The sequence below is a fragment of the Cyprinodon variegatus genome, unplaced genomic scaffold (assembly GCF_000732505.1).
Source record: "Cyprinodon variegatus isolate N-32 unplaced genomic scaffold, C_variegatus-1.0 Scaffold544, whole genome shotgun sequence".
In the NCBI taxonomy this organism is placed as follows: domain Eukaryota; kingdom Metazoa; phylum Chordata; class Actinopteri; order Cyprinodontiformes; family Cyprinodontidae; genus Cyprinodon; species Cyprinodon variegatus.
Window position 1 is genome coordinate 368,049 of NW_015150997.1, and position 11,090 is coordinate 379,138.

Below are 11,090 nucleotides of genomic sequence, written 5' to 3' on the forward strand. Positions count from 1 at the left end.
TATATATATATATATATATATATATGAGGAGTCTACAACATCACAACAGTTGTAGATTAAATTGGGGCATTCTGAAGTCTCTTAAAGGACCATTATAGTGACTCTTGAAGTAATGGGAAGTTACCCCAAAAAATTGTTTATTATCTTTATTAATTTGAAAATTAACCAGATGCACTATTTTGTTTTGCGCACAACTTCCCTCCCGCTCATCTGCATTTTGCTCTGGGATCTGGCGATATATAAAACAGGTTAAACATCTAACACTGGAACCAACACTAAATAAATGTTTCATTTCCATCACATAATGAAAGTTGATTCAACCGGTGGAAACTGAGAGACTGTTGGTGTTGACTGAGTTGATTAAAATTTGGTTTGATGTTCCCCTGCTGTCTGGGAAGCACGCTGGGCTGTAATCGAAAGATTTTCTCATGAAAATGCAGTTATTTCTCTTAGTCATCTACAACTTAAACTGCTCTCCATCTTCAGCAGGCATTCCCAACCTCGGTCCTTGAGGGCGGCTGTCCTGCAGGTTTTAGAGGTTTCTCTGCTCCAGCACAGCTGGTTTTAATTGAAAGTTGATTAACAGGCTTTTGCTCAACTGCAATCATCATGGAAACCTCTAAAACCTGCAGGACAGCGGCCCTTGAGGACCAACTTTGGGGATGCCTGATCTACAAAGAACTTGCAGAAACTTGTTGATCATCCATTATCTTCTTGCGTGATGCAACAAGGGGATACCTAAAACATGAGGGACAGGGCTCCCCGAAGAAGGGATGGGAACCACTGGCATAGACGGATGTGTACAGTGGAGGGACAATGAAATGTTGAAAGTAGTGAGTATTTAGGGAGATACAATAATCCAAAAGAAACTTGAGGGGTCAAACAGCTCAGTTGACGCTGCATCCCCAAATTCTTCCTTAGAGATGTTGCTGCTGCTGTTTCCACTGCTTAACAGCTTTAAGTAGACACTGACCTCGGACACGTCTTGTTGTTTTTCTCCACATGCAGGTCACTTTATGGACACAATATGAGACGGTCATGTGAACAGCCACACACAAAAAAAAATCCAATCTGACTAAATGAAGCATTAGGACCTGCAGTGTGAACGTAGCCTAAACATCCCTTAGGCTGACAGAGCAACTGTATTGGGGCAGTGATTATACCAAAACTTTAAAAATATATAAGCATTTTGCATTTAAGATAAAAAAAAAAACGATTTTGTCAAACTGCTCTGTCTATCCACAACTCCTCAAACAGAAAAAAAATAATTGTCAACTGGTTGAAATTCTGTAGAAAATCAGATTATTAATCAACAGATTAATCGATTAGCACATAATTGTAGTTGCAGCCCTAAGCTCATGTATGTATCGATATTTTCAAGCACTTCTGAACATTTCTTTCTATTTAGTCTATTTAATTATTTTCCATTTTTGATTTTTTGTTTAAGTTAAAGGTCTATTGAAAGTAATTTAATCCAATGTAGGATAAAAAAAAAATAATGATTTAATGAAGCATCTGACCTAGACCTGGGCAATAATTAATATAATTAGCTAGTCACATTTTCTGTTTATATAGGTTTAATCTTTAGAAAATCTTTTTCTTCCACCAATGCACTTTTTAGGCTTCACTTTTTGTTTAGTTCATCACTTTTTATTCTTAGATGTGTTCTTATAACTGATAAACTTTCCCACTGTAATACCGTTAGGTGCAAACATTTAGTGATTCATTTTATTTTTATATTTTTTTTTCACAATTTCAATTCTTTGCCCTTTAAATTAAAAGGGTAAAGAAGAGCAGATGGTTGAAATAAAAGCCAGTTTAAAAAAAAAGAAGTTTATTTGTTACACTGGGTGGAAAAAATGCAACTACTTTTGGTATTTACTTAATGATATTTAGTTACTTTAAAACAATTTTTTTTATGTTCTACCCTGCTAACATGAAACAATTGTGTTAAACTAAATATGATTAAGTAAATGCCAAGAAATGCACTGGGGAAAAAAAAAAATCGAAATTTACATAGGTAATTTTTTATTAAAATAAGTGCATTTGTTCTTGGATTGAGGAGGTAAAAGAGATATTTTGCCAATAGATTTAAAATAAGAAAAAAACAATTGTATTGTCTTATTTCAAGTGCATATGATCTAATTATCTTATTTTAAGAGTTAAAATACTCATTCCATTGGCAAACTATCATATTTATCTTCTCATATTAAAGGTAAATACACTTAATTGAATAAATTTTGACTTATTTCTAGATAATTTTTCCAGTGTGGCTATATTTTTTTCAGTGTGTGATAAAGCAAAAAATTCATTATTCGGATTTGGTGGAAAAAGATTTAAGATTAGATTTTAAGCCTTATTTCCCAATTCTTCATGCTGTGCCACCCTTTGCAAAATGCTGCTATGCATGCTCTGCAATTTCTTTATTTTTTTCCAGAATCTATGAAAAACTGATGGTTCACTCTGACCTGAGTAAAGCAGGAAGCTGGAGGAGGCTGACTGAAGAGTTCCTGAGCTCACCACTACCAAACACCCATGGAACGAAGGTAGGGAATCCAGCACGTCTGATTGAAATAAATTAGCCCAAGGATAATCTAATGTAGACGATATAAGCAATAGGTTACAACATCCTAATAGCTCTTAGGAAAGTAGTGTTGCCTGAAATTCCAGATTGCTTTCAGATAGTTACACTTCTTTTTCTATGTGTCTTTGTCTTTTAGACAGATACCCACTACAGTGTCCTGTCACTGCTGCTTTTCTTATCAGATTCTCCCTCAAACACAAACTTCACTGAGAGACCCAGGGTGAAAGATACCGGTGAGCTTTTCATTTTAACGTTTAGCCTTTAAATTATTCACACCCCATAAATGCCAGCACCTCTGACGTATTTATGCACAGAACCAGAAGACAAATTTGACTGGTCCAAGTATCTGATGGAAGGAGAGGAAATAGAAACTGGGCCGTTTCCAGATACGCCAGTGAGTTGCAACAACGACGCAGTCGCTTTAAATTAAGCAAAAAGATGTTTTTAGTTGAATGATTGTTTGTTAACTCGCTTTGTTGGAGGAGTGGTCCGAGGATGAAAGTGAGGAGGAAGACAGTCAGCAGCCAATCAGCAGAGAGGACTCTGGGATCCAGTTGGACAGAACCCCCCAGGAGGACCAGGACACCAACAGCAAGACAGTTCCAGTGGCATGGACAGGTGTGACCTTTAAACTTAGTTAATAAGAGCAGGGCTTAAAGTTTTCCCGGTTTGTACCCGATTTCCAGGAATTGCAGCAATCTTGCATCAGGTTTTTTTGTGTGTGTGTGTGTTTTTTTTTTTTTCGTTCTTCGGAAAGGAAAAATAAACATATACTTCTCAACGCTAAAAGTCCTAACAGCACCAGCGATAACAGGACACCCCGCAGTGCTGGGACTCCCCTGTGAAAGCTCTCTGAAGCCGGTGATGCTGTGGGGGATTTCCTGCTGAAGTCAATAGCGACTGAAACTCATTGTAAAACTTTTTATATTTAATATAAAATATAATACAAGCAGGTTTTAAAATGTTAATGTTTGTAGGTCTTTATAAATTGTTTCAGCGCAGTTTAGATCTCTGGCAGCCTTTGGGTGAGAAGTGGGGTAGACTCTGGGCAGGTCGCCGCTCTGTCGCAGGGGAAGACAAGTTGGAAAATGTATTATTGGAGTAATAATGCAGAGAACTATTGTGGAATGAAATGCTGTAGGATCATATATCTATGGCATAAGCGAGCTAAAACCCCTGATGCTTTGTCTCTTTAAATCCATGGCAAGAACACCTTACCAGCCTCTTTGTCCTATGACGTCTGTTAGGCGGGACACAGCTGAAGCCACACTATCTGGCCACTTCCCTCAGGAAAAGTCAGATTTTTGACGACGAATACAGACTGCTTTCTGTCTAGGATTCAGAGTGAGCTGAACGGTATCGCCTTGTATGGTGGTCCCGCCTGCCTGAAGCAAATGAGAAAAAACATCTGGTTGTTCACCTGGTCGACCTTCTTTGCTGTCCCCCGATCAGTCCTGGTCCGACTGTGTGTTTGCAGAGGTGTCGCTATGAAGCTGGTGAACCGTAACCACTGGTTTCTGCTCTACCTGGAAGCTGTCAGCTCCTCTGACGAGACGTCCCCTTAATAGAAGCCCCGCAAAGTTTCCTCTGTTGTTGCATCAGACTAATTCACATTTCTTCGAGTGCCTGTTGGACTCAATCTGCTGATAAAATGGAACAGCACCGTCCTTCTTTCTGCATAAAGATTCATCCCCCTGGCTTTTTAAAACTTTTATTTTTATTATTTTTTCATTGCTGATCACAACTTGCATGTGGGCCCAAACGGCCCCCTATGCATCAACCCTTAACCAACCAGTGTCACTCCCAATGAAGTCACACTAGCAGCTGTGGAGGGCGCCTTGATTGAAGTTGGGGGGGTATAAACGAGAACGGGACAGCCTCTTCCCTTCTCCAGTAAAGGAGAGCAGTCATTGCTATGGCAACACAGAGGTGTGCATGGCTGTTTTGAAAAGCATTTGTTTTTCATTTTATTTGTTCATCTATTCAAATATGCAAATAAAAATAGAAAAATTGTATTTTAAGCTGCTTAGAATATAGCAATTTGCTGTGCCCTAATACCGTCACACATTGTATACTAAAGCATTTTCTAATACCCACCACTATTATAATCAGCAGTTTAAATTGGAATTTGTAAATTTTTACAAGGCATAAAAAGTGGTCTACAAAATGTTTAATAATAATTAATAAATTATCTTTAATTTAACAAAATAATGGCCTCTACTTTTGGCCAAAATTTTCTGGTTAGTGTAAATAAATTATTTTTAAACAACCACAGCCTTCTCCAAAAAAGTTCAGGCTCAGGATTTTTTTTTCTTTAAGTCGTGTAAGAAGAATGGAGCTTTGATTTTTATTTTTTTTTTTATGAGCAAGGACTGGACGACAGCAAAAAAAAATGTTCAGATAGTTCAGCCAAATCCGAGAACACCATAGCAACTGCCTTAGCAACTAAATGCTTTAGTCGAGGCTACAAAACTATTTGCCTCACACTGGTTGATTGGCTCTGGTCTAACAGGAGTTAAAGAGATTGTGTTTTGATGGACGCATTTCTTTTGTTATCTGCAACGACACAGCAATGTGTAGCGATGCCACACTGAGTGGCCTAAAAAATTAAAATGCATTAAAGCTACAGTGTGTAATTTTTAGCGACATCTAGCGGTCAGACTGCAGACCGCAGCAACATGAACATCTCCCCCCCACCGCTTCTCCCCCCCAACAGTACGGCAAGCGTTACGGGACAAAATGTCTTCCACGACGTCCGCATCACCTACCTTCTCAAGTGATGAGGTTTGTTTACATAGATAATTTTAATACTGTCATCTATTGTTCAGTACCGTCTCAGTTCATCTCTCTCAACTTGCCATAGTTACTTTCGAGCGTAATGAGCGATCTCGCAATCGCTAGTTTGTTGGCTCTGCGCTGCCGTAGCGCAAAGATGTCTGCCTCCATGGCTGCGAGACCCGCTCCTATGTAATTATAAATAACGAATTCTAAGGCAACGCAAATATTAAGGTTAAGAGGCTGAGCTCGTAGATGATGATAAATAACATAGTTATGTATAATATATTACATTTCTGACTGTATATCCCTGTAATTATTACACACTGTAGCTTTAAAATGCTCTGCAGCCCCTCCAGAGTCATCATGAATACCTCCACTGCATCTCATCATGGTGCTGTCTGTTTATTAATGTTCTCTGACAAACTTCTGCCGCCTTCACAGAATAGCTGCACTCATGCTGGTAAATGCCCCACTAGGCGTATCGGATATCGAAGCAATGAAGGCAATAAACATTGAATTTGTAAAACAAGAATTTATACATCGTTTTTATTTTATGCATCGTTGGTACTTTGACACATGCACCTCTGTAGCTGTAACAGTAAAAAAAAAAGTGCACAATAAACAACCAATTAATGTCTCTGAAAGATACAGGGGAAGTTCTTCATGGCTTTTAAATGAGAATCAATGGAAGAACCTCACAGGGGTGTCATGTACGACTTTTTATTTCCCAGTGGGTGAACCGGATGCCCGGGCCTGGCTGGAGCAGCATGTGGTGACTCCGTACTGGGTTGGTCACGCTCCTCGTTTCCCTCACAGCTTGCACTTACACTCCAACCTGCTCAACGTTTGGTAAGCCTCGTCTCCTTTATGATGAAGCGTGACTAAATGGAATAAATAAATTCAATAAACAAATTAACTGGCTGAAAATAATCATAGTGTCACTTTAATGAGAAGAGACAAAACCAGTCCTTAGGAGCAGATACCAGTTTGGTGATGTAGTTCTAAGAAAAGGAAAAACCAAAAATTCTATCAGATGCAAAATAAAAAACAAAAGACTGGATTCATTGGTGGAGACAATCATAGTGGTGCTTTAAGTATAAAATTCTTACAAGACCAACATCACCTGTATCTGGTCTGCCCCGTTTTAAACTAACAGGCTTGAGTTCACTTTTTATACATCTTTAAAAGCAAAATATCTAATAGGAGAAACAAACATTCCCAGTCCTTGGAACAGAAACCTAAATGATGATAACTAAAATTGAAAATCTAGATTTTTCTTAAAATAAGTTCATTTGTTCTTGGATTGAGGAGGTAAAATATACATTTTGCCGATGGAACAAGACAATTTACACTTAAAATAAGGACACACAATTGCATTGTCTTATTTCAAGTGCATATTATCTAATTATCTTATTTTAAGAGTAAAAATACTAATTCCATTGGCAAACCATCTCATTTACCTACTCAAATTAAGGGTAAATACACTTAATTTAAGGAACTTTTTTTACTTATTTCTAGTTGGTTTTTCCGGTGTGACACTGAGACAAACCAGAACAAACTAGTCTCAAAGCAGAACCCTGATAAGAAGCAAATCTTTAGGAGAGACGGAGTGTACTGGAATAAATGTACAGTAAAAACACAATTAACATTTAGTTTAACCCTTTATAGGGCAAGTTACCTTTTTTGATCACTCGCATACCCCTTTTAAAATAAGGTCTCCCCCTCGTCCTTCAATGAGGTCTAGAAGCACAAGATCTTTATCCAGCCATTCAGCAAAGATGCTGCTTCATGGCTTTACATCTTATTTTGGCATTTGACCAATTAGATGAGCCCTTCAATGATATATTACCTACTAGAAATTAAGTTGAAAATGTTAAAAAGCTAATTGAAAAGTTAAAAAGCTAATTAGCCTAGTTAACAATTTATATTAAGGTTTATAAACTAAAAAAAATTAACTGCCAGTATCAGCATTAATGCCTCTAATGTTGTGATGTACCAGAAAAATGTGTCTCTGTGTTTTTTTATTAATTTCTTATAGAAGCACTTTTGTTATTTTTCTTAATATATTCAGGCATTGACATTAATTTTTACCATCAAAGTATCCACATTTTTTGAATGTTAAAAAGGTAATAAGGTCTCATCCTGAATTCCAATAACACTATTGGCTTGAAATTTGGATTTTAAAAGGATTTCACTGAGTGCACTATAAAGGGTTAACAGTAATATGATTTAGCATGCATGAAACAAAAGTTGCTTTTTTTTAGTTGCTGACCTGAATCTCAATTATATTAAAACAGGTCGGCCAATCTGAATGCGAACTTAAGAACATTACTAAAAGTATCTCTATTTATTTAATGGATAGATTAATCGGTGGTTCAGTTCTTTAAGCCCCTGTCACACCTTGATGATTAAGACCAGCGTATGCCTGAAAATCTGGCAAAAATGATGCCGTACATTGGATGAGTTATGGGTACGTTTTGTATAAGTTATGAGCACGCTGAAACAATCTGGCACACGTCGAAATAGGGCGAGTACGTCGAGAAAGTTTGCCAGCATACGCCATACGTGGGTCATAAGTTACAGGTAAGTTATCTGATCAACATACCTGAAGTTTAACTCATAAGTGGTGGCGTCCAGCTTATCCAAAACCTATGAGTAACTTCCCCTCCAGACTTCATCCCCATCATAGAGTGAATGAGAAGGCGAGTGTGATGGATCCACCCTGCGTTCACGCCCACGGCCAACAAACTTCCTAGCAGACATGACGCTGAATCTGCTGCGACTGCAAACCTTCTTTCTTTCTCTTTACTTTTTATTTATTCAGTTTCTTTTTTTGGGTTGGCAATATCATTGCAGCGATGCACCTGAGGGGATCAGCTTTAACTTATGCTACGTAATGCACAATGCATTACATTGCCGTGTGTTAAATCGGCAAGGTGTGACAGAGCCCTTAGACGTGTCAACCTGATCCTCAATGACATTTAACAGGATAACCAATCCAAATATTTATTAATAACATTAACAACACATCTGAATTTTGAGATGGAGGTTTTGTATCAACGTTTAATTTATAGATCAAAAGAAACTTGGTTTTAAAGTCACACTTACTTGAAGTGTTTTTAATAAACATCTTTTAGTTCATCTAAATTGAAAGGATTTGTAATATTCAGGCAAAGCCTTTCCTCTCTGTTCTCAGGGACCAGCATTTATATAACACTGATCCTCTGTATCTGCCGGAAGAAAAGGCCTTCGTCACCGAGACCCAAGTCATCCGGGAAACCTTGTGGTAAGATCCAGCGATGCCAAGGCCAATCATAACACACATGTAGGAAGAAATTGATCTTCTGTCTTTCAAACAAGTTTAATTGTCCTACTGATCCCTGGAGCTGCGAGTCCTCCGTAGATCGATGAGGTAATGTCTGCATATTGATTTTGTGTTTTTCAGGCTTCTCTCTGGTGTGAAGAAACACTTTATATTCCAGCATCATGACAGCAAAGTGTCTGTGAGGAGTAATGTGGTAGTAACTCATCTGACGAGTGTAAGTTTGAGGAAGTAAATAAAAAGAATATCAAACCATTAAAGTTGGTGTAGTTTATATGGATCACTATTCTTTGTTCTCACAGAACTGCCTGCGCTCTGTGCTTGAGCACATCGCAGTGTACGGACAGGCGGTGTTCAGGCTGCAGAGGTTCATAGACGAGGTGACGGGCCACAGCTCAGAGCCCTTCCCGCCGGGCGTAGGTTCATCCCACAGCTACCGAAAGGGCTCAGAGCCTCCTTTTAGGACCTACCAGGCTTTTGTTTGGGCTCTCAACAAATACTTCACCAGCTTCAAACAAGAGCTGACCACCATAGAGAGAGAGGTCATCAGCAACGGTGAGCAGTGATTAAGTTTCTGGTTAATTATTGCGAAGAACACGTCTGGATGTGTCCTGGCTTTACTCGGATTACAAACAGTTAGCGTCAACAGATCCGAGAGAAATGTCGCATCGACTTTTCTCTCGGAATTAATATAACCTAAAAATACCAGAGGGTGTTTAGATATATAATCCATTTAGAAGGGTCTTCTAAATTCTAAAAAACATTAGCGTGTATAGGTGGCTCAGTGGTTAGCGTGCATGAGCCATATACAGAGGCCTTAAGGGCTGGTTATACTCCCGCAGCACCTCGTTCTTCTAGCTGGTTGAACTTCACAAGTCGGTGGTCATACAAACAAAACAAGCCAGTAAGGTACCAAACAGGAAATGGTACATAATGGTACCTTACCGGATGCAGATCTAGATTTGACCAATCAGAGGCCTCCTGTCTACAGCACTGTTTGCGATCACCTACAATTTCGAGAGGTGCACCAGAGTGTCTGCGGAAGGGGCGGGGGCATATTTGCGTGTACTGCGACACACACACAGATGACCTGGTTTCTGAGTATAAACCAGCCTTTAGTCCTCGACGCGGCCGACCCGGTTTCGAAACCGACCTGTGGTCCTTTGCCGCATGTCTCTCCTCTCTCTCATGCCCCTTTCCTGTCAGCCTACTGTCGAAAAAACAAGCCACTAGTGCTGAAAAAAAAAACAAAAACAAAAAAAACACATTTATTCCCAACAGCAAAAGTATCCCACTAAAACTGCAACTACTCATCCCAGTTGTGGCTTAAATTAAACTGAAACATTCTAGTTTAACTTGATTGGTTAAATGTTTTAGCCAAAAATCAGAATTGTGACTATTTTCTACATATATTGCGATTCTTTTTTTTTTTTGCGATTTTTTTCTTTTGCACTAAGCACAAGCATGTAGACGTTTCACTCCAGGGTTTCAGTTTTTTCATGACCTTGAAAGCTGTCTTTTCCAGAGTCCATCCGGCTTCGTTTTCATGACATATGGGGAGATTTCATTCACCTGCAATCATTTTATACGGCCTAAACCAGACCTTTACCCACCCTATTACCAGCATATACCTAACCCTAAACTGAATTCACACCTTAGTGCTAAACCTAACCCCAACTCAAAAGACCAGACCTTTACCTTATGGGAACCAGTTGAATATCCCCATATGTACCTGTAAATCCCCGCATTTCAGCATGACATATTGGTATGTTCATCTTAATATTGTTGGTGTTTTTTCAAAGCCAGTATGTTAACTATGCTCCTTTGTACCAACAAATTTAAACAGTAATCCATGCATAATAGTAAAAAGAACGTTTTCACAGAAAGATTACCATAAAGTCCTGCATCAATGTGTGTGTGTGTGTGTAACCTTCAAGCCATTAGGCTAGCCATGCATATATATATATATATATATATATATATATATATGGGGTGGAAAGGTAAACAAAATCCACGGTTCGGTTCGGTATATGTTGATTGTTGCACCGAATTCCCATAAAAATTAATGAAAAAAAAATAAAATAAAATAAAGTATTGTAATTATTTTTATTGACCCGCGGAAACCCTGGATCATTTGCTGCTTTGAATTTAATCATCTCGCGCATGCCCTCTACGATCTCCAAGGAACTGAAAGCGGGGCGGACGGGAGCCACAGCAGAGGCTGTAGGGTTTGCTTTTTGCAGGCGGTCTGGAGCGCAGCGAGGCGGATGGGAGCATGACGGAGTATGTGGGATTTCGGGGTTAGCCTGACATGTTGGTTGTGTTGCTGTTAGCATAAACAAAACGTGTTGCACAATGCTTGCACACTGTTGCACTTTTATCCACAACGTTCTTTCCGCCGTCATC

At 38.9% G+C, this 11,090-nt stretch overlaps 1 protein-coding gene across 2 annotated transcripts in view; it reads left to right on the plus strand.

Annotated features, from left to right (window-relative positions):
- The window catches only part of tubgcp5 (tubulin gamma complex associated protein 5), a 28,499-nt gene that overhangs the window by 4,878 nt on the left and 12,531 nt on the right, over positions 1-11,090 (plus strand). Inside the window, exons 3-10 of one of the 2 annotated variants that reach the window (XM_015391476.1) lie at positions 2,438-2,546; positions 2,721-2,817; positions 2,899-2,978; positions 3,064-3,202; positions 6,094-6,211; positions 8,559-8,648; positions 8,808-8,901; positions 8,987-9,239. In XM_015391476.1, the coding sequence (XP_015246962.1) occupies positions 2,438-2,546; positions 2,721-2,817; positions 2,899-2,978; positions 3,064-3,202; positions 6,094-6,211; positions 8,559-8,648; positions 8,808-8,901; positions 8,987-9,239 (980 nt within the window). The remainder of the gene's footprint in view (positions 1-2,437; positions 2,547-2,720; positions 2,818-2,898; positions 2,979-3,063; positions 3,203-6,093; positions 6,212-8,558; positions 8,649-8,807; positions 8,902-8,986; positions 9,240-11,090) is intronic. The other variant, XM_015391477.1, reaches the window with a different exon arrangement.